The 25,402-nt window shown below is 29.5% G+C and overlaps 2 protein-coding genes across 2 annotated transcripts; one reads left to right on the forward strand and one right to left on the reverse strand.

The window, feature by feature from the left end:
• Nucleotides 1-5,918: 5,918 nt before the first annotated feature.
• LOC101266512 (protein NDL1-like) lies at nucleotides 5,919-9,382 on the reverse strand. The gene is made up of 11 exons (XM_004239280.5): nucleotides 9,105-9,382; nucleotides 8,223-8,322; nucleotides 7,991-8,088; nucleotides 7,771-7,859; nucleotides 7,625-7,685; nucleotides 7,464-7,550; nucleotides 7,304-7,381; nucleotides 7,144-7,200; nucleotides 6,974-7,029; nucleotides 6,742-6,877; nucleotides 5,919-6,398 (listed from the first exon to the last, which is right to left on the reverse strand). Exons 1-11 carry the CDS (start codon nucleotides 9,165-9,167, stop codon nucleotides 6,168-6,170), a joined length of 1,056 nt encoding a protein of 351 aa, XP_004239328.2. The 5' UTR covers nucleotides 9,168-9,382; the 3' UTR covers nucleotides 5,919-6,167.
• On the forward strand, nucleotides 9,166-18,042 carry LOC101264328 (cation-dependent phenylpropanoid and flavonoid 8-O-methyltransferase 1-like). Its single transcript, XM_069298408.1, has 4 exons — nucleotides 9,166-9,192; nucleotides 17,297-17,440; nucleotides 17,546-17,677; nucleotides 17,755-18,042. Exons 1-4 carry the CDS (start codon nucleotides 9,166-9,168, stop codon nucleotides 18,040-18,042), a joined length of 591 nt encoding a protein of 196 aa, XP_069154509.1.
• Nucleotides 18,043-25,402: the final 7,360 nt, after the last annotated feature.

Below are 25,402 nucleotides of genomic sequence, written 5' to 3' on the forward strand. Positions count from 1 at the left end.
AAAAGTTAAAGGCAGTTCTACAAAGTGGTAAACCAATCATGCTATATGAGGTAAAGTGTTTATCAATTAAAAACTCTCACGTTCAAAAGTTGAAAGCTACATAAATGAGGATCATTGTCTTAAAAGGTGGGGGCGTGAGACGAGTTGTTCTACTTAGCATAGAGCGAGGCATAAGCCTTAGAAACGTGCAACATAAGTTCTATGTATCTTTAAAATTTTAATTTATAATATATAATATGATAATATAATAATACAAAATTAAAAAAATACATCAATAATTTGAAATAATTACAAACATGATCAAGAAAATTCATAAAAATAAAATTTCTAACATGATTATTCAAATATAAATAATCATATATAATTTAACTTTCTAATAAGAAAAGAATCTTTATTCTAAAGCTATACTATTATCATACTATACTATCTACCCTTAAAAGAAAATAATCAATAAAATTTACTAGTATTATAATAAAAACATCACTCCACCATGAATAAAAATAAAATTAATTTCAAATAGCTAAATAAAATATGATAATTTTGAGGCATATTAAATAAACATAAAGACCAATGATAAGTGAAAAAAGTAAAATTTCTCTATGTATTTTTAATAGAAATGTTACGTAATATATGATCACCTTCACAACGTTACCAAATAGTAAATATGTGATACTACAGATGTTTTCCATGTTTGGTTGGTTTAAATATTTGAAAAAAAATTTCCAAATCAACTCATTTTTCACAAATTTAAGAAAAATAACTTCCCTTCCAAAATTGAGAAAAACATTTTTCAAAACTCTATCTCATCCTTTAATTTTTTTTTCTTTCCCTACCCATACCCGACCCTCCACATTCAAGAAAAATTAAAAATTTTAAAATTTTTTTAATTTTAAAATTTGAAATATATTTTTTATCTTGCCACCAAGTCAATCCCCTCCCCAAAAAAATCCTTTTGAAAAATACTTCACATTAAAAAAAGTTATGCCGCTTCACCCGCCACCCCTCCCCCCAACAAGAACACCCCCTTCTCCCCCAAACCCAATTTTTTTTTTAAAAAATAATTTTTTATTTCTAAGAAAATATTTTTCGGAAAACCTTTTCCTTCGCACCAAACAAACCCGACAACTTGTTATTTGAGTTTCTCTCAATCTTCTTATTTATTTAGATTAAAAAAAACTATTAAATATCATTCATTTATTCAGAATTATGAGAGTCAACAATTTTAACTAAAGAATTTAGCATATAATTTGTGTAATACATGTTAGGAGAGCCCCGAATGTTGGGTGTTGGGCGTGCTTAGAGAGTACTATCAGGCGCTTAGGGCGTATAATCGGGCACTTAGGCCATATACTCGAGCACTTAGGGCGTAAATGATATAGAACTAAATCTCACACTTGAGTCTCAGTGCGTTTTGCTAGAGCCAAGCCTCGAGGAGTGTCCCAACAGAATCTTTTAAAACACTGATAAGGATGTTATGGTGGACGTGTGAGCATAGTAAGAGAGTCAAAATTAAAAATGAGGATATCTAATATAAGACGATGAGAGTGATTTTTATGGATGAAAACGTGTGGGAAACAAAATTCGGAAACGTTTGAGCATATGATGAAGAGATGTTTGTATGTTCCCAATGTGGAGGTATGAGAGGCTAACTATGGATGGTTTCGGGAGAGGTAGGTCGAAGAAGTATTAGAAAAATGTGATAAGACAAGCCATGACACAACTTCAACTTATAAAGGACATGACTTTAGATAGAGGATTGTAAAGTTACAAATTATGATAGTGGTGTGTTGTTTAGTTATCAATCCATACCCGGAGTTGTTGTATTACTTCTATAGTTTTTGATCCTTTAATTTCTTTTATTATTTATTGTCTTGTATTTCAACTATCATGTTATTTTATTGTAGTTACTATCCTATTTTCTTTACTTCTATTACTTATTTTTCTGGAATGCTTGAACTATTTTTCTCTTTAAGTCGAGGGTCTAACGAAAAAAATTATTTTTTTGAGGGAAAAAACAAGAGGTTTTGAAGCCATAAGATAGTCAGAATAGTCAAAAAAAAATTAGATGAGGATGATAGTTTGTTGTCCCAAAATCATGAAGATTTTGATGGTGCATACGATAGGTCTAAAAAAAATTAAAAAAATCTCGTGACCTATAGACTTAAAAAACTAAAAAATACCTAAATTTGGAGACATAAACTTAGATTTGAACTCGTGACCTATAGATTATTCATTTAAGTTTAAACCATTTGCGCTGCAATATCATTCATTCATAAATACAAAACGAAATGTATTTACTCTCTTTCATTTCAGTTGTTTATTCAGTATCACTAGTAAACTGAGATATTATAAAAAAATATAGTCTAATAACTACTAAAATGTGAAGATAAATTCATCAAAGATTTACATGTACCATAATTAATTGTATTACCCAATTAAAACTTAATTATGCATATATAATCACATTTAATTAATTGTATTTGTGAGGGAGAATAGCTCATGTAATAGTATATCCATTACATTTATTTTTGTTATAATGATTCGATTTATAATAATTAAAAATCTTCAATTTTTGTGAAACAATTCAAATATAAACTTTTATAATCTTATTTATAAAAAAATGAATCTAAAAATTATTTAAATCCTAAAAGTTTCAAATAGTCTAATTTTTTTATAGAAGACATGAAATTGGGACATAATTTAGATTCGAACTCGTGACCTATAGACTATTTGTTTAAGCTTTAACCATCTGTGTTGCAATATCATTCGTTCATAATTACGAAAGGAAATGTATTTACTCTCTTTCATATTAGTTGTCTAATGGTTATCACTAGAAAATTTTAAATGTGATATTATCAATAAATATAGTCTAATAACCCCTAATACGTGAAGATAAATTGATCAAAGATTGACATGTACCATAACTAATTGTATTATCCGATTATAATTTGATCATGCATATATAATTGCATTCACTTGGCTTGTATTTGTGAGAGAGCATAACACATATAATACTATATCTATTACATTTATTTTCATCATAATGATTCGATTTATAATAGTGAAAAATCTTCAATTTTTTGTGAAACAATTAAAATATAAACTTTTACAATCATATTAACCGAAGTAATATAAAGTTAAAAATTATTTAAATACTAATAGCTTCAAAGAGTCTAATATTTTTTTTAAAAAATAAAAAACTAAAATGGGACCTAACATAGATTCGAACTCGTGACCTATAGACTAGTCGTTTAAGCTTTAACCATTAGCGTTGCAATAACATTCGTTCATAATTACCAATTAAAAATTTTATTTAGTCACTATATATATCACAAGAAAATTGAAAATGAGATATTATCAATAAATATAGTCTATTAACCCCTAAAATATGAAAGTAAATTGATCAGAGGTTGACATCTACCATAACTAATTGTATTACACAATTAAAACTTGATCATGCATACATAATCACATTCAATTGACTTGTATATGTGAGGGAGCATAACTCATATAATAGTATACCCATTACACTTATTTTCATCATAATGATTCGACTTATAATAATGAAAAATCTTCAATTTTTGTGAAATAATCCAAATATAAACTTTTGCAATCATATTTACCAAAAAATATTTATCAAAAATTATTTAAATCCTAAAAACATCAAAGAGTCTAATTTTTTTTTTACAAAAATACCTAAAATTGAGACCTATCTATGTTCGAACTCGTGACCTATAATCTATCCGTTTAAGCTTTAACCATTCGCACTGCAATAACATTCAATCATAATTACAAAAGAAAATTTATTTAATCTCTTTATGTAAGTTTTTCAATGAATATCACTACAAAATTTAAAATGAGATATTATAAATAAATATATTCTAATAACCCCTAAAATGTGAACATAAATTGATCAAAGGTTGACATGTATCGCAATTAATTATATTACACAACTATAACTTGATCATGCATATATAATCATATTCAATTGACTTGTATTTGTGAGGAAACATAACTTATATAATATTATATCCTTAAAATTTATTTTTCATCATTATGATTCAACTTATAATAATAATAAAATCTTCAATTTTTATGAAAAGATCCAAATGTATACTTGTACAATCTTATTTACCAAAAAAATAAGATAAATCTTAAAATCTTCAAAGAGTCTAATTAAACAAAATATATATTTAAAATTGGGACCTAATCTAAATTCGAACTCGTGACCTATTGACTATTCGTTTAAACTTTAATCATTTGCACTACAATAGCATTCGGTCAAAACTACGAAAGAAAATTTATTTAGTCTTTTATATCAATTGTTTAATGAATATCACAAAGAAATTTAAAATGAGATATTATCAATAAATATAGTTTAATAACCCTTAAAATGTGAAGGTAAATTGATCATAGATTAACATGTATCATAACTAATTGAATTACACAATTATAATTTGATCATGCATATCATAATTTGTTGTTCATCAGTAAAGGATTAGACATTAATTTTTTAGGATAAAGTTTTTTATTCTATTATTTTATTAATTAATGGTCCGTAATAATTTTATGTATAACCTTCTTCAAAATTCAAAAAAAATTATTCTCTTTATTAGTATTCATGTGTTTCTCTTTACAACAATCAAATTTTATTGCATTTACTTTCTAGTTTAATTTATAATTTTATTTTGATAATGCTGATAGTGTTTTTTCTTGTTGATATGACTCGTAATTTAATTGATTAGTTTTAATTAAACCAAATATTAACAAGACATCTTAATATATCATTGGTAAATCTTTAATATTGTAAGAAAATAATAAAATCGTTGAAAATAATTTATCATATTTTCTTAAAATGATTAAGTTCTTAGATAATGCGTAATTTTTTTTTTATTTTTTTTAAAGATCCTATATAGATGTATCTTATCAAAATTTTATAGTATTGTATATTTTTTAGAAGTCCACAAAAATTAAATAGCAAGAAAAATAAAAAAAAAGTTAAATGCTGAAAATTTTCACCTAGCTTGAATTTCAAGAATAAAAATATCGTATAAATTGACGGAAAGAATATGTATTTATATATGTATTTGTGGATGCTTTCCCTTTTTTGATTTAATGAAATTAATATCAAAACTTATGTAATTGTTTGTCAAGAACATTGATGTTTTTTCCGCTATATTTTCTTTTGAAATTAGTATCAAACTTTATGCTTTTTTTTAATTACAAATTTCGTAAGAAATCATAAATAAAATGCTAGTTTTACTGATTTACATTTATTTTTTTAAAATTTATAAATTTTATTTACACTTACAAAAAGGAAAAAAATTGTAATTAATTATATTTTGTAAATTAATAAATAATTTTATCTAACTATTTTTAGTAATATAAATAATTAATTTTAAGATGAAAAAACAATATTAAATTGTTAGAAATAGAATGAATATTTTCTTTTTGGATTTCATAAATTCATATTTTCCATCAAATTATATAAGTATGGAAGTAGAGAAATTTGAAATATTAATTTGAAAAGAAAAGTGAATGAAAAAAAAGTAAGAAAGAGAAAAAGAAATGTTTAAAGAAGAGAGAAAAATTATTTGAGTCATTTTCTAAAATCGAACCTAACACTTTTCACATGACACAATATAAGTGGTTTTACTTTTAAAGGGTAGTGATTTTTACTTTTGAGAGTAATGTGTATAAGAAATTAATAAACTTACCTAATCACCGTTAGATTTTTAAAAAAAATTACAAAAATACCTCAGATTATCTCAAATTTGTTGCTCGCACCATTTCATGCCAAAATAATGTTTGCCAAATATATTTTCTGAAATATTAATCACCACCTCATTTGTTGTCTTATTACTCATCATTCATCATAATCATGCACAAATGCCTCCTTTATGATTTGCAAGTACAACTCAGAATATCAATATATTTTTTATCAAGAAAATCAGAATAGCAATATTGTTTGATGACCCTTTCTGCCTACAATGAATGAATAACAATATTTCCCTCCCTATGTCCATTAAAGAATTTCAGTTTCCTATCTACAATCCATATCTACCCTCCTTTTGACCCTTAAATATCCCCCCAAAAACTAACCAGAAATGAAAAGTATAGGGATTTGAAACTTTTACAAGGTTTAAAAAGAATTCAGTATTTATTTTTTATGCGCCATGCATCTTCGATGCAATCCGAGTCTTAATAGGTTTTAGTTTTAAGCCCATGCTTTCTGGAGAAAGAAGTTCAGGAGCGATGCAAGATGGACTGAGAGGACTTCTAGGGCTGCCATTGAACTGATTTGGTCTGTATAGTCCATACCCCATGAGGAAAAACTCCATTGGTATTAACATAGCATGTGGCTGTTCTTCTGTCACCATAGATCCACACGCTTGTACCTGCAATCATACTCATTCTTTATTCCCTATATTCTGTTGCATTTACAACATCAAGAACAGTAAATGATCCGTTAGGCACTTAAAACTAGTTATCTGCGTAGTGTGAACACATGAGTAAGATTTGAAGGCACCTAATTTGCTTTTAACAGTCAAATTTTGTATTGATTAGATCTATAGTAATATAACTGACCCAAACTGATTTCGGAGAGGCACGGTTGGTTGGTTGAGTGATATGTAAATAGTATCTAGCCTAGCTAAATATCAGTAAATATTTAACTACACAAGGGACATGTTCACAATAAATTGAAATGGGGTGCCATTAAAAATAAAATTGATGGTGCACCTCAACTAGGGCGCTTAATCTTTGATCTAATTTAGAAGTCATATGGAGAGCCTCTGCATGGAAAGGAGAATCATCCCCGACAAATATGAGGGTTCGACATTTGAGTGTTTTTAATCCATCTGTGATATCAGGTCTCCTGCTCATTAATAAAAGCAAGCTTAGAGAGGTGTTGACAAGTATGCAAATGATAAAATCGATACAAATTTTTAAGCAGTAATGTCTAGTTTCCTACCCATCAACGGCTTGAAGAAATCGCCAAACATTCATCTTCTGCCTCTCATCTAGCAACTGCAACGTCAAAGGAAGCCAGAAAGAAGAGAATATGCTCAAAACAGCATGTAGTTGAAGAATAAGAATAAAATTGAACAATTGATCATATATTAACACAGTGGAGGTATTTACCCTTCTGCATGCTTGAGCTATATCTGATTCTGGAACATCTGCAGATCCACGAACTTCCTGATCCAATTGAAATCACCTTCTTATTCAATCCAATCGGTAGGGGTAAAAAAGACATGCCAAAATCTCAAAGTAAAAACACTAGGGAATGCAAGTAGGGTACCTTGCTGAAGTAGCGGTGCAGCAGAAACTCTTCGAGAACACCACACATCCCATAGAAGTATAGTAAATTTGACATGACCTATATTAACAATAATCTCCTCTTTCATAAAATGGATTTTCTTCTCACGACATAAAGGTAAGTAGATGATACAAAATGATACCTTATTGTAAAACCATTCAGTCCAAGAGGGTGCTCTGCATAAAGGGGAAACAAGAATCAAACCAAGAACGCGTTCCTTATGCTTTATCTGTGACATGTGAGCCGTGTTAGTGAAGCTCAACCACATACTACAAATCTAAAGTAGTATACGAGAAGACATACGGCAAATAAGGTGAGTATGTAAGCACCAGCAATTACTCCCATACACATCACTGCTCCAAGCCTAAAAATAGCAAGAATCTCAACTATCAGTAGTAAGAAAGAACTCCTCAACATAACATTTAGACAAACAAAAGTAAAGTGATTACCCAAAATAATTAAGAACCTCAACTATCTGGTCTGTTAAATCATCAACTGATGGTACAGGACTCTCTGAACAAATTGCTGCAGCTCCCAACTGCAAGAGCTCTTGTGGAATTCCAACAAGACAAGTATGTAAGTAATTGAATTTATTAAAAGACAGTTTGACGACAAATAGAAGAAAACTTAATATGACTTCATGAAATAAAATTTGGCCAGTTCACAGACCTCATGCCCAGGAGGATTAATGTGGTAAATGCAAAAATTGTGGAGCAGCAAAGAAGCTGCTTCTGGACAGAAGAAGAGACCTTGGAAACATGACAAATCTGCAATGACAAATGAGAAAAATATAGCATAAAAATACACGTCAACATATAACATAAGGCTATCAAAGAGTACATGGATAGAAAATCCGAAAAGAAGGATATATGAAACTAGAGGTTACAAATCTATCACTAACGATTTAGTGCGAGATCAGGGTAAGTGATCAGTGCCGGCTTCTCTTGGTCCCCATAAACTATAACCGACACAGAACCACATCGAGTACGTACAATATGCTCCTGAAAATGGTCATTTGCATCATTTTAGTTGATGAGAAGATACAAGTTTTATCATGTAAAAAGTATCTCATCCATGGAAATTATACAAACCAGTAAATAGAATGACTATTCAAGTAAAACATAAATGCAAATAGTAAACTAACATCATCAACTAGACAGAAAGTAGTTCATCCAAAACAAGACCTTATTTTTAGATATTGTTCTCTCTCTAAAACTCATCCTGCCTCTAATAGAATTGTCTCTTCCTCATCAACATTTTACACCTAAATTCCCTCACTAAAAAAGTTATCCTACTAATCCTTATGCCTCTAACAGTTAGGCAATAATAATTCAAAGTTAGAATAGGAATCATATTTATGTTTATTTAGGATTTGGTAGTTAAAGTGGTTCCTTAATGTAGTTTAATTTAATTTTTTCTTTTATAAATAGAAATGTAACTGTTTGTTTTCAATATACTAAAAATATGTACAAAATACATAAAATCAAGTACTTTATAAATAAAATATTTTCCTTTGGACAATCCAAATAACATGTGCAGGATGAGTTATAACAACATTTAAGACAACAAAGAGGATATGACCCTAAATGACATTAAAAAAGATAAAGTAAAGGGGAAGAAAACGATTTTCACCTCCTAATGAATTTACGCATGCAAACGCCATTCATATTTCCTTTCTACATTCATCTTCAATTAAACCAAACCAAATATTTTGGGTGGTATTTTTCAAAAATAAATTACATTGACCAAAAGCATTTTATAGAAAGAGGAGAAAAGATTGAACCTTTCCACCAAGATAGATTGTCTCAACGTCGAGGGAAATGGAATCACTGCTTGAATCAGACATGGCTTTTGGTTATCTGAGTGTACAGGTAACCAAAAAGCCTCTCCCTTCTCTCTCTCTATAACAATATATACATGAAAATATGTTGAAGAAGAAAGAAGAGGAGGCCATTGAGCTTCAATGGCTTTTATATCAAGCGATTCTCTCTTCTCTTATTTTTTTCCCCTCAATCTTTTCGCTCTCTATCTTCTCTATTTTTGTTCCTTCCTTCTCGCTCCACATTTTTTTCCTACGCTACTTTATTTTATTTTACTTTATTTTGGATGGATTTACTCAATATCTTTCCATTCATAAAATAATACTCTTTTCGATTAAAAAATTTGTTTAATTTAATTTGATACGAGAGAAAATAAAAAAGAATATAATTTTATAATTCTAGATTCTTGGTCTCTTCTCTTATTCTTTTCATTTTTCTTTTTGTTTTATTTTCTTCTTTTGTTATGTTCTTTAGACTTTCTGATTTTTCATTAATGAAAAAAGGGGTCATTGAACATTCTTTAAATTAAAAAAAAAAATTGTGTCACAAGGAAAGTTTAAATTAAAAATCTGTGAAAAAAAATAAAGAGATCATTCTTTTGAAACAAACTAAAAAGAAAAGTGGGTCATTTTTTTTTGAAATAAAGGAAAGAATGATGAGTTCAAACAATTCAACAGGGAACACTTCTAGGATCGAAGTCTTATCTCAAAACATACTATCCAATGATAACTAAGTCCAATTAATGTCAACCTACGACTATGACAAGCAACTAAAGCTCAAGCTCTAATAGAAAGGTACCAAAAATTGTGACACACAATATAGGGAGCAACAAATAACTAAAAGGACGACTAAAATGCATTTTAAACCATCTAAGTCACAAACTAAATAAAGGTATGAAGTATCAATCCTAACGAGGATAAGTTCACCAACTACACTATGAGCAAGGTCTACTAACCTAAATTGGGGGTCCTGCACCCAAGATTTGCACGAAAGTGTTTACGAGAGCAATAGAAATGGAAGTAGTGAAAGGATTCTAAACCCGTAATATCCAAATACTAAATCACATACTAACATTTACCTAATATCTACCTCAAAATCGAGTGTACATAACTTTTATAGAATTAAAAATATCTCGAATAGACAAAAAATTGGTCTATTCGCACAGGCAATGACATTTATTATCAAAGTGAAAGTAGAAATGAGATACTCATTGACTAATTATTGTCAAAAGTGATAATAAAAGAGAGTTGAAAGTTTGTAATGAAAATGTCGTTTGTTAGTTTTTATTTAATCATATGTGATGAAAATGAATAGTCTATTTCTAATGCAAGATGTGAATTCTAAAGAATAAAATGATTGAGTAGATTTATAAGCTCAAACTTTAACATGAGTTGTTGGAACTATCATCTGCACAGTATTTAATATATAAAGACATATGCTTCATGGGAAAGGAGTATGTATTGTAGTATATATTTCATACCATATATGCATAAGATGACCCATAATAGCGATACAAATATAGTCTCTACTTGCTATCGTGTGAAACCATGAAAAATATAAGTAACTTTATATATTTGACTTTTATATATTTAATCGGTGTCTTGAGATTCAATTTGATGTTTGCTATCTTGGTATGCTTCCAAGAGATCATGTTTGATTTGGTCTGGCGAGACATCTCTAGAAGAATCACATTGAGATTAAAAGATTATCATGACCTGATTTCTTGAGTCATAATGTCACTTATTATAATCCAGTAGTAGGTAAGTTAACTGACGAGTGATAAATTTACACTCATTTGAAGTCTTTTTAGTTCAAAAATTGATGTCACTAATGCCTAATTATACCATATTTTGCTGATTTACAAATATGAAAACTAAAGAAAAATGTGAGGATGAATACTTTGAAGAAAGATTAAAAAAAAAAATTGAAAAAAGTGCATACTCCACATTGGGAGTCATCTAACCAAAAAGGTGGATCGCCCAACTAGCATGACCTCACCTAAATTGACAATGCTCACAGTTGAAAATGTCAATGGAGATTGGCGAACTAAATAATGAAATATCGACTTACCGATTGTAATAAGAGAACTAAATGACCATTGTCGAAGGTGACAGAACATGGATAAAATATGAATGCTTAAAAGACGAACTAAGGTGGTACTCGGTGGTCCACGGAGTGTGAAAACTCAAACGAGATCTCCAACTGAGATTCAAACACCTGAAATCTAAAGCAAAAAAAAAAAGGCAAGTCAAAGAACAAACGACGATTTGCATGTCATGAAAGTTGAGCCCGATTAACATTGCTGAGTCGGCCATAAAGTGAATTTTCGGCCAAATTTTAAAAAGACTATAAATAGCCCAATAGAGAGAGAAAATGGGTGGTGGTGATGGTGGGATCACAGTGGGAAGTTTACAGTTAGTTTATGAAGTTCTGAGTGTATGAGATATTGCATTTTGTGAAGAATATCTCTAGTTCTGGGTTTCTCAATTTTACTCTTTTAGTTTGACAATTGAAAGTTGAATCTAAAGTGGGTGTTGATTACAGTTGTTTAATTTCATTTCACCCATGGATGCTATTATGATAGGTAGAATTTATTAACTTTTTGTCCTTGTGTTTTTATAAAAAGGTCTGGATCTGATTTTGTTATAATAGTTGTGTATGTTGATGATTTAAATATCATTGACACTCCTAATGAGATTTCAAAAGTTGTTGAGTGTTTAACGAAAGAATTTGAAATGAAAGATCTTGAAACGATAAAATTTTATCTTGGCCTACAGATTGGGCATTTGAAAAATGAAATATTTGTCCATCAAAATACATACACAGAATAGGTTTTAAAGTGATTTTACATGGATAAATCACATCTATTGAATATCCCGATGGTTGTGAGATCGCTTGACATACATAAGGATCCATTTCAACCTCGAGAGAATGATGATGAGCTTCTTGGTGATGAAACTCCATATCTTAGTGCTATTGAGACACTAATGTATCTTGCTAATAATACTCGACCAAATATTTATTTTGCAATAAGTTTATTGGCAAGATTCAGCTCGGCCCCTACAAAGAGACATTGGAATGGAGTAAAACATGTTCTCAGATTGGTTATGCATATGCTGGATATTTTTCTGATCCACATAAAGCTCGATCTCAGACAGACTATTTATTTACATATTGAGGCACAACTATATCTTGATGTTCAATAAAGCAAACATTAGCTGCTACTTCTTCAAATCACGCACAAATAATAGTCATCCATGAAGCAAGTCGGGAGTGTGTTTGGTTGAGATTAATAACTCAACATATTCAAGAAATGTGTGATTTTCCTTTGAAAAAGGATATTCCAACTGCATTGTACGAAGACAATGCTGGATGTATAGCTCAGCTAAAGGGAGGATACATTAAAGGAGATAGAAGAAAACACATTTCACCAAAATTCTTTTTCACTCATGATCTTGAAAAGAAAGGTGAATAAATGTTCAACAAATTCGCTCAGTTGATAATTTGGCGGATCTGTTCACTAAAGCATTACCAACCTCAACATTTGAAAAGTTGGTATCCAAGATTGGAATGTGTCGTCTCTAAGAAATTAAATGTTGTTTGCAACAATAGGAGTAAACTACGCGCTGCACTCTTTTTCCCTTGGCTTAGGTTTTATCCCAATGGATTTTCCTGGCAAGGTTTTTAACGAGACATCTATTAAAGAGTATAACAAGATATGTGTACTCTTTTGTTCTTCACTAAGATTTTTTTCCACAAGGTTTCTTTGTAAGGGACGAGGCATATTATCTATCAATGGTCATTCAAGGGGGAGTGTTGTAAATCATTTTTGTGGATTAATGGATGAGTATAACTCCTTGGTTAGTTTCCTTCTTTTTGAGTTGCAATATTGTTGATAATATGGCCAAATGGATGACCATAAATACTAGGGTAATTTCATCCTTTATTGGTAGTAATGTTGTTAGTAAGGTGGTCAAATGGATGAGCATAACTCCTGACTTTATTTCCTCCGTAATGGATAGCAATTATCAAGGTTTAATGTAATGTTTAGGACACCCTTTGGTATTCCTCAATGTAATCCTATAAATACTGGTGTTGAGAACAATGTTAATACACTTGAAACAAAGAAAGTAAGAAAGCGTATATTGTTCCTCTATTGTCTTATATTCTTTTTCTCTTCTTCTTTTGCTCTTAAGTTTTACAAAACTATGAAATAATTTCTAACAATTTTGTATGAAATATTTTTGTCTTTCAAAGTTTGACTTTACACCTTCTTATTTTTAGTATTTAGTATAATATAATATAATTATTACTCTCTCCGTCCGGAATTGTTTGTCATGGTTTCTATTTTTAGAGTCAAACTATAAAAATTTTGACTAACATTTTAAGATGTATTTTTTATCATATTAATATTCAAAAAATTATAATTTATAGTAATTTTCTTGTAGTTTTAGAATATCTAATTTTTTTGTTTAAAATATCAAATTAATATGATCTAATTTACCATTGAAAATTAGTCAAATTGACTTTCGATAAACGCAACATGACAAACAATTCTTGACGGAGGGAATACTTAGTATTCAATTATTTTGTGTCTAGATGCATGTTTTTGAATACGATTATTTAATGTAGACTTAATTATATATTAATATTTAAATAACTCTAGAAATAAAATAAGAACAAAATGATAATTCAACTTTTTAAGTTAGGAGCTTCCCATTTTATAATAATATATAATTTATTATGCCATATGTGTGACGGAAGGGACAACTTCCATAAACCTTGGGGGTGTAAATTAAAATACTCTTCCAAAAAAAGTTAAAAGTAAAAGAATATTATAATTACTCACTCCTAGGTCCTAACACGTTCAAGCATAAAACAGAAGGCCTCAAAAAAGCTGAAACAAACTTCGTCACTCCCCCTTTCTCTCTCACTCACTCAATCAGGAAACCATACAAGTTGTTGAAGATAATCAATTAAAGCATTGGAGATATAAAAATGATTGTTTGGAACTCGCTTCATTTTTAAATAAAGGTATCCATGATCTTTTTGAATATCAATAATGATACTAAAAATACTTATTTTTCATCTCGATCCTACTTTATGATCTTTAGAGATCTGATATATGAAAGACTTTTTTATATTCAAGAATTCAAAATATATTGTTATTATAAGTTAATTGTTATTTATATTTATACATAAATGATAAATTGATTGTTAGACTCAAAACATGGTTAATGTTTAAAATGAGATGGTGTAATTTTTACCTTTTTGTTGTTAACAGTAAGATAGTAATAGTAGTATTTTATTTATTGTGATCTCAATGAAGCACAATAGTTCTTAATATTAGTATTTGTCAAATTTATGGACAAGTTATACTGCCAATAAGGGATGTCATTAATGGCAATGCCAGATGCAAATTCTAGGTGAGTTAAGTGGCTATTGCTATTTCTATTGCGGTCAAATATATGCCATCAAAATTGAGGAAATATTTAATGTTCTAAATTATTAGAAAATTTGATCAAAAAATTAAAAGAACTATAATTTTTTTTTAATTTTAAGACTATTTAACTTTTTTAAATTAAAAAGATATTAAAGTTAAAAGAGTAAAAGTATTTAGAAAAGTAAATAAAATATCATTAGCCAAAAAGACACTTGCATTTTTAATATGTTTACCAACAATCTCTATAATTTTGCTTAAAACTTTAGGAATCCACCAATAATCAACTAAATTTTGAAGCAGAGGGTTATGTGCGGTGCAGCATAATTTTTTTTAAAAAAAAAATTAAAAAAAATATCTAAATTATAATGGAGAGATTAAGTGAGATATTTTTTTTACAAAATTATATATATATAAAAGTTTATGAAAGAATTTTTTTGAAAAAGCTAAAAAGTTGAAAGGAAGGGAGGGGGTTTACCGTTATTGTGGAGTGGAGTAAGAAAAATATTTTATATTTTATTTCATATTTTTTAGAGAAATATAATTATTTCAATATTTTACTTTAATTAATAATCTTTTTCATTTTTATCAATATTAAATGATTGTCTATATAAAGTGTGCTAAAAAGAGATATGAATGTTCTATTAAACTAATAAAAGATACTTTCTTTGTTTAAAAAATAATGTCCTATTTCCTTTTTAGTTTGTTTAAAAAAGAATGATCCATTTCCTTTTTCCGTAACACTTTAACTTTCCACGTGACATGTTTAAGATCACAAGATTAAAAAGCATTTGATACATTTGACATGACTTTAATTTCGAACCACAAGATTAAAAAGTATTTTTTTTCCTTAAATTCCGTTCAAAGTCAAACTAAGTATCCTTTTTGAAACGGAGAGAGTAGTAATTTATATATAAGCCTAGACAGTCAATTGTTTGAAAATGAAATAAAAAAAAGATCCTAAGTTTATTTTATACGCATATTTATCTTTCAAAAAAGAAAAGTAAAGAAGATTAAAATTTATCACTGTTCAGGTCTAACACATGCAATTAGAAAACAAAAAAACTGAAACAAGCTTTGTCTCTTTGTCTCGGTAATAATAAAAGTTTGAATGGAATCAAAACTTTGGAGATATCGAGAGAAAAAAAATAATTATTTGAAACAATTGCTAATATAACTTGTGATTCTTGGTTTTGCAGCTTCTACTCTATTTTATTGAAAGAAAAACATATCCTTTCTATTTTGTAAAGAAAAACATCAAGTGTTGTTGTAAAAGAAATGATGTCGCTCTCCAACTCAATTTCCAAAGGATTGTTGCATAGTCCAGAATTGCAAGAGATACAAAATTCAATTTCATTTAAACCTCAATCATACATTTTCCACCTTATTTTTATTCGTTCTTTTGTGTATTTTTTAAGTTAAATTTATCATTCTTATATGTTTTAACTTCTGCAAGTACATGTTGGAGACTGTTGTGTACCCGCGAGAGACAAAGCTTCTTAAGGAGAATAGACTTATAACTTCAAATCATCCAAGGTAATATTTTAGTATTAATTTCTACTTGTTAATCTCGTTTTACCCATAAACTTCAATACTGCAAAATAAAAATATTTTACTTTCGCCCATCACTATACAACATTTTTTTTTGTGTAAACCCTCAAACTAGTTTTTAATTAAATCAAAAACCTAAATTGCTAAACCTTCTCTAAATATAAATTACATTGGCCAATACATTTTTCACGTGACTTCAGTAAATTTTCATTTTCCAACCCAACATAACACCTCATGCTTTCCATTGACTCATCATATTTTTTTTAAAAAAAAAATTACTAACAAAATGAGTAATATGAAGAATGACTTAATTTTTTTAGTCTGCTTTTAAAAAAAAAACGATATCTTTCCTTTTTTAACAACATTTTAACTTCAATTTTCAATATGACATGTTTAAGGTTACAAGATTAAAGAGTATTTATAAACATATGTCATAACTATAATTTAGAACCATAAGATTAAGAAGTTTTTTTCTTCTTTTTTTTTAATCTCAGTTCCAAGTTAAACTAGGTCATTGCTTTTAAACACAAGGAGTAGTATTTAGTAGGGCGGCATTTGGGCCGATCAAAATGGGTCAATACAATATACGGGTAAAGATTCAGTTCGGTTCAAATTTGTTTTGGTTAAAATAGATTGGCTCAAAACTGATTAGGTTACAAGTTATAAGTAACAAGTCATAACTCACCCGTCCAATTTTTACTAAGTTTTAATAACTTTATTTTGTTATTTATCAACTTTCTGTACCTAATAATATTTTTTCTTTATAATAACTATATATATCATATAAAATGAAAAAATATTTTGACAAAATTTCTCAAAAATCAATTTGGATTACATACCAATCCAATTTTTTAATGGATTGAGCTAACAAATTGTGAATCAATAACGAACCCAAATCTAAATGGGTTGGGTTGGACAAGTTGGGTTTGATGTTGGTGTAATCAATGGGTAGAATGAGGGATAATAATGTGGGTAGTAGCTGTTACATGAGTTACAAGAAACTAATGATCATACAATATACAAAAATCAATACTCATCTTCTATCACAATTTATACACGCTAACTTATGCACTTAATATTTTGTTTTGATAATAAAATGCATATACACCGACAATAATGTGTTTTAAAAAGTCAATCAGCTTAGCTTGAATTATAATTTTACAGGTGTTTGATGGAAACTGCACCAGAAGCTTGTCAACTAATTGCTTGTTGTTGAAACTAACAAATGCCAAAAAGACGATTGAAATTGGAGTGTTCACTGGATATTCCTTAGTCCTTACTGCCCTTACAATTCCTGATGATGGCAAGGCTAGTGCATCACAATTTTATACAACTAAAATTGGTTTAATGTATAATATATTCTCAAATTCATGTGTAGAACATCATTGATCTCTGTGTGCAAATATTATGCAGATTATAGCTATAGACCTTGATCGAGATGCATACGAGATAGGATTGCCAATTATTAAAAAGGCTAACATTGAGCATAAAATTAATTTTATTCAATCCTCGACATTATCAGCCCTTGATGAACTTTTGAATGAGGTAAGTAAAAGTAAAGTTACTTTAAAATCTTTTGCATCCAATTACTTGATTAAATGAAACTACTTATTCTATTGCAGAATGACAATAGAGGAAGTTTTGATTTTTCCTTCATCGAAGCAGACAAAGTTAGCTATCAAAAGTACCATGAGAGAATGATAGAATTGGTGAAAGTGGGAGGTATTATAGTATATGACAATACACTATGGTTTGGGACAGTTGCTATACCAGAGGAGTGTGTTAAAGAAACAATGAAGCCAAATAGGCAACACATCATTGAATTTAATAATTTTTTAGCCGCGGATACTCGTGTTCAAATTTCCCAAGTCCCTATAGGTGATGGAATCACCATTTGTTGGCGACTCTAAAAAGAGTTCTCTTTTGTTCTAGGAATAACAATTGTGTGTCTTGTGTTTGATAATGAAATGTTTCCTTTTTTACTAGTTAGTTGTTGTTGCAACAATTATTATACTATGATTAACTCCTTATTTTAATAGTTATCGTATGTTCATATAGTATTTTTCAAATGTCTCAGGTTGATACTTGAGAAATGGATATGATTTTTGAGCAAACATATTCATCCTGTTACAGAGTCCTTTTCATGGTGCAACTTCTTTGGCGAACAAAGTGTCTCAACTCTGATAATTCTTTGACTGTGATGCTTGTTCAATCCAATATACATGTGAGTGTACGTGATCACACATGCATTATAGTGAGTATCAATGATCAGGTGTTTGACTCGTTGAGACTTATGATTATAGAGATATAATAAAACTCAGAACTATTTTGTTGAAAGAGTTATGAACTTCTTATAACTGATATATTTTTCAAAGAATTGAGAGTTTTTTTAATCACAAGGAGAGAACCTTCTTTTAGTGTTATGATATACCAAGAAATCATGTTGCTCATCAACCTTCTTTTATCTTGCAATATTTATCGAGTTATTAATTTCTGGGGGAATATTATAACTATGATTCTCTCAAATCTCTAATCACATATTTTTGTTTGTCTCACGCCTATATCTCTTATGACTACGTAAATTAAGAAAATATTTTTGCAATTTCTATTAATAATCGAGTAGGGTGTACAAGGTATGTGTCTATACTAGACACCAGATATGTTTCCCAATTCCTAGGCTTATGATCCTACTCTATTTGATCTCAATTGTATCTTACGTCTTTCTCTCTCTCTCTCTCTCAAGTTAAGCAGTAAAACAATAAAATCAAAATCAAATAAATCACTCATATGAGAAATATGTAGTACAACATTGCATCATATCAACAACAATCATATTGTTGATATGCTTAAGATACACCTTTAAATGGTGTAATGCGGTAGCATGCAAGAACAATAATAAGGTTTTCATGAAGTCCATAGGAAGTATGGGAAAAGTTTTGAACTTTACAATGGGAACAACTATTAGATACTTATAGGTAAATTCTAATTTATAATGTTGTAGGGAATCTATAAACTATAGCGAAGATTGCAAGAAAATGAAACTAGATAAGATATAAAATTCGTTATTAAAACACCAAGATTGTGTCCTACAAGGGATTTTTTTTACCATGGAATTACTAATACATTGAGTTACACATATACACTTAGTCTCTTGCACTTCCACTCAACAATTTTCAATGCTTGAAAAGTTTATCTACATAAGATGCTTTTATAACTAAATTATTTATTACATAAGTGTGAACGATCACGCGAAGTAAATCTTATTATTCCTAATATTGATTTAACAAAGAAGGGATAACGCCTAGAGTTCCTACAATCTATTTACCAATTTTTGGAAAAATCGACGAAATTTAGAGAATGTTTAGAACTCCTAGCTTATTCTCCTCTTAGATACTTACTCTAAAGACTTGAAATGTTAATGAACGTAAAAGAACTGATTAAAACCTTCTAATCCCTTAACTAGATGTAAAACATCGTGGTTTAGACTTAAAATAAGAACTTAAACAACATAACTTAGGTACCAAACACATAGGAAAAAGAACTAAATCACCCTAACTCAAAAAATTGATGAAGTTCCCTTAAAGGAAAGCTTCACGGACTTTTCAGGGCTCCACAATCCATGAAAAAATTCATTGTCGTATAGTCATTTGTGAAACTTTGCTGTCTGATAGGTTCTTACTAAAACGAGCATAACATTTTACTCCGAACTGTAAATGGAGTAAACTTTGTGAAGTTGGAAAGAGGACTCGTAGTACTTTAATTTGATAGGTCATGAACCATCTAATTAATTATGTACAGAGATATGGTAATTTGAATTTGAACCACATAAAATCTCATATTGAAACTCAATTGATTAGAAAGCTTTCAACTCAACTTCGTGCTAGGGGATTGTAGTGACCTTAAATTATATATAAAAAAATCATTCCCATATTTTAAGGATTTATGTTAACTTAAAAATTGACGTGTGACTGTGAAGACCCCTAAACGGGTTATACAACTTACCATGGTCCATCTAAGGTCCTATCCAGGTGACTCCAATCTTGGAAGCCCTAGATGGTTGGGATACCTCCCCTAAACATGTTGTGGACCCCTAAACGAATCGTTTAGGGCTTCCTAAAAGGGTCCATGGTCCTAAGCAGTGATGAAGAAAGGAGACTTGAACTTGAACAACCCTCGTTTCTTCTTCCTTCGTCTAAAGAGAAGATTTTGGAGAAAACATAGAAGAGAATTTTGAAATTTAGGGGTATAAAGTTAGGGTGGGTAGTTTTAGGACTTGAAAAACTTATATAAGGCTAGGGATTCGAGCAAAACGATATAACTTAGGTTTTAAGCACATAGGAAAATAATCAAATAGTCTTAAAATAATTGTCAGATTGATCCTACGGTTATGATCTACGGTCCTTAATTCCTATGGACTATGTTGACGCCCAATTTTGTCCCTCCATGATATATATTAATCATCAAGCTTTATCAATTTCAAACAATTTGAAATAATTAGTTTTATAAAATTCAAATTGATTGTGAGTTAGTTTGAATAAATTTATCCCTTATATTAATTATAATTTTTAAGTAATAGGTATGTTTTATATAGTTATGTATGTAATTAGAGTATTTTTACGAATATTCGGAAATCGTCTCAAAAGGATTTTGTTTAATTAAATATTTGGCTTATTAGTTTAGTTTAAGTTATGGTCTATATATTGAATTAACTAATTTATCATTATGTTAATTGTTTTATTGTTAAGATTAAGAAGCTCATTAATTGATTAATAAAAATTATTTTTTAGCTTATTTTGACCGAATACAACTAATTGCCTCAGTTTGATCGATATAGCAATTCACATGATTATTTTTCTTAAGTCAAATTAACTACATTCTTGTCTTCTTTTTCAAGACCTGTTTGCCTCAAAAACCCAACAATTCTCACCCAATCGAATATCCATACAAAGCCGACCCACTGCAATACACAACCCAACTTAATTCTCCACGAAAGATTTAATAATATTCCTTTAAACATTCAATACAATCAGCAAATCTTGTTTGTTGTTTTGTTACTATCTGTCGACTATTTTCTTTGAAATTTCATGTGAATTGATTTATGGCTTGTCGTGCCTTTTAATATGACTTTAAAATAAAGAATGTTGTATCCATTGTTTGCTGCTAGAGTAGCATGTTTTGAGGTGCATTTTATTTAGTGTTCCTTACTTTCTCCTATCATACTCTCATTTTTAGTTAAATCTTTAGTCTTTAGTTAATGTTTGGTTCAATTCTCTCTTTAATACTATTATTATCTAAATCTCTTGTGGATAGCCTATTAAGTTTATAGAAATTTGTAGCCACTTGAGTATAAACCTGGAAGTTGTAAAGATCTATTTACATGCTTGATTCTTGATTTTTTTTTCTGTTAAGTCTGGTTCCTGAGAGTTCTTTTTGGTTAAATTGAATCTTTTGTCGTTACTTTGTCACATTCTTTTGCGATCATATTATTTATTGAGTTTTCATATCTACATGTAGTCATTAGAGTCTTAATTTGAGTATTCATATATCACTTTATTAATGCTCAAGTTTAGTTTAAATTCTTTTTATATACATCTGACGGGTCTAGCTTGGTGAACATTTGATCCGTTCAAGTGTAAGTTTAGTAGCTTGTGATCAAGTTTTTTTTTCATTTGAGTTTGATGTTTGAATTAAATATTTGTTCTTAAATTCAAATTATTTTTTAGCCTTTGTAGTGTACCATTTAATCTGTATTCCTTTATAATATGTGAGGGTGTATCTTCACCATTTATTGTCCTTATTTTCTTATGTTTTCAAAAGCTCTAAGTCACGGTTGATGTGCATCTTGCGTTACATCTAATGGATAGTGTTTTATTGCATAACAGAGAAATAGATTCGTCTTGTCTTGGTAGTGGTTAGATTAATTGATATATTCTTTACATGCGTTGCTATCCTTTTTTAAGATTAAGTTAAGCTTCTATTTTCATCTTCCCTTATTTACTGGTAGTAATAAATTGTTTGCTGATAGACTTGAATGTTATATCCCTTTTATTCTATTAGTTATTTTCTTTTACTTTGTTTACATGTGATATTGGTCGAGTCCAATGGAACCTAATTCTTGCATTTCGTTGAGTTATAGATCCATTATCAAGTCAACTTCGTCATTTTGAAAAATCGGAAATCGAATATAGGGTTGAAGCCCATTTTGAGGTCTCATGAGTTAAAAACTGACTTATATACAATGATATATGAATAGTATACGTCGGTATACAAAAATTAAAATTGGGTCAAAGCCTAGAAAATGAGTAGTTTTTGGGCCCAATGTTTTTTTGCAGCAGTAGGCCCAAAAGGTTCAAATTCTTCTTCCCTCTCTTTATTATTTGATTGCAATTAGATTTATTTTATTTTAACTCTAACTCTTATGTTAATTATCTTCATAAAATTCCCTTGAAGATTACACATCTTTATTTAAATTTAAATGACCTAATTATCTCTTTACTCAATCATTTTGTAATAAGATTTTACATTTTTTTATAAATTGCAAAATTGTTTTAAGTGCTTTTAGTTAATTTATTTCAAGTGATTTTTACTTGTCTTTATATACTTTAAGTGTTTTTTTAGAGTTAGTCAAAATGTTTTGTCAAGTCGTAGGTCAACCACGTGTAAGCTGACACTTCAAGTGTCTTGACACTTTCTTGAAGTGTAAATTGAATGCCAAGCCCCTTTGGTATATTTGAATGATTTTGTCTCATTGAATCTTTTGAGAACTATTAAGTTTTTCTTATTTCTTAAAAAATAGTTAAGTGGCGACTCTCTTTTAAAATTGATTATTCTTTAAAAAGTAAAATGAATTTTTGAAAATATGGTTTTTTTTGACATATTAGAAATGACGACTTTGATGGGGATTTAATTAGTTCTAACCATAATGAATCAAATATTTTTGACTATTTGTTAATACTTGTTGAATTATTTTGCCCTATATATGTCTTATTTGTTTAAATTGTGATATTAACTGTTATTGCATGCATATCATTTACTCTATCAAATGAATTTTTTTTATTTTTTTCACTTAAATGAAGATTATATGGACTTGAGTTTTTCGTTAACCAAACTGTTTCTCTGGTACCGCGGTGAATGTAGTTGGTCACTGGATGGTAACAGTCGCAAACTACCCCAATCCAAGTTGTCTTCTTTAGTAACCGGCCCACTTCAAATAAACCCCACTCTTCCTCAACTAGCGTAGAGTGAAATTAATCCCTTAATTTAGTGCATTTGCCTAAGATAACCCAACACCCAAGACTTAGATGACCCAACACTCAAGACTTGTTGGGCCCAATAAAAGACCAACTTGAGTCTAAAAATGGTCCATGACCCAAATAGACATCATACTTATGTATTTAAATTTAAAAGATGTATATGACATTTGGCAAACCATTGACTCTTGGGTAGAGAGTTGAATAGTTTGTTCGAGTCAAAGAAGAATCAAGTTATTATTGCATACAAAAGCGTGGACATCATTTTCCATGCCAAATGAGTGGAAATATACAAAGTAAATAATCAAAATGGAGGAAAACTATTAAGAATAAGGTAACTTTTGAAATTTGTTTTATTAGACACGCCATAACATTTTTGTAAGTACAAAATAATTGAAGTATGTGTGGCTGTAAAAGCTTGCCATCAAAGAAAAAAATAAAAAGTTACACATAAATTGTTCTCAAATTTAAAGAGGGAGCATTCTTTTGGAAAAAACTAAAAATAGGTCACATAATTGAAGGGTGTATTTGTTACCATAGTCTACCATCCTAGTCACAACTCAAAAGAAAACACATCCCTAGAATTCATGCTTCAAGCTTCACTAACATAGAGTGTTTCGAACAACAAAAAAGAAACTACTCACATGCAACACAACGTATTAGCATCATGTACGAGTAAAGCAAGACCCTGATTAAAAAACCATTCGAAGAACATGAAATGTCAACGACCAACTTAAATTGCTAAATCTGATAAGTATCACGATTCTCTTTCTGACAAGCATAGATATATGTTTGAAGTCCCCCAAGTTATATAGAGAGAGATATATAAAAGAAAAATAAAAAGGTTAAAATCCAAACACGGGAAGGTCCACATAATATCCAATGAACATAAAGAATGAAGACAGGAAAAAAGTTGTAATATTACTCTGAAGCTATACTCAAGCCTCCTCACTTAAAGAAGACGGTATCTGCACATTATAGCTAGACGATTCCCAAATAAAATTTCACATCCTAAACAAGTAGTTGTTTGAACATGTTTTACTTCATTAAAAGACACAAAATATCCTGAGCCTTTTAATAATATCACTACAATAACTTCTTTTATACAAGTTGAACTTATTAATGAGAAAAAATCAAATTTCATCCGAACATAATTAGACACTAAAAGAACCCCATCTCAGCCATGGAATTCCTGAATAATAGACTTTAACAAGTCATCACCACCACCAACAAATTGTAACTGTGTCATGAAATTTTTTCCCTACTTTGCCTTAGTGTGAAAAGATTGTATTAGAAATCGAGATGAAAATAATGGTCTTGAAATCAGATTCACAACCTATATATAGTAAATCATTGAATAATCAAAGTTAAAAAGGAAAATCCAAACTTATATGATTGGAGCTATACAAACTTTGGAACTCCATCTGTTTTGGTGGGGGGAGTGAACTCTATAGCTTTATCGAAATCAATGCACAATGAGCATGAATACCACCATTCATTCGACCTGTATTTGCACTTGATTGTTTCTTTCTCTTGTGACATTTAAAAGTAATTGAAAGGAATGAATAACGGAAAGGAGCAATACTTATTTATAATTGACTATAAACAAGGGTAGATTTTGGGTGTTCATATTGCTATACCACATGCAACTTTGGATTGATTATGTCATCAACTCCAGTATCAAAATTCACCCTTTACGGAAACAACTAAACCTTCTCATGCTTTCCCAATATAACTCGATATAACATGATACGATTTTCATCATTTTCATCTATCTTGCACATTATTTCACTACACACACAACCAATAACAAGTACCAAAAAGGAACAAACGAGTTAGGAAAGAGAAAGAGGGAAAGTGTGGAAAACAAAGTGGTAAGGGAAGCAGGCAGTTCATCTAGGAATGTGATAGATCAGTGCGTTGTCTCTGTACCTATTGAATTGCTTCAACCAAAGTGGCCTAGGATATCTTTCGATAGTGTTGCTTCTCATTCCCTAACGACCCTATCCTAGGGCACTTT

Source organism: Solanum lycopersicum, chromosome 5, assembly GCF_036512215.1.
Source record: "Solanum lycopersicum chromosome 5, SLM_r2.1".
Lineage (NCBI taxonomy): Eukaryota > Viridiplantae > Streptophyta > Magnoliopsida > Solanales > Solanaceae > Solanum > Solanum lycopersicum.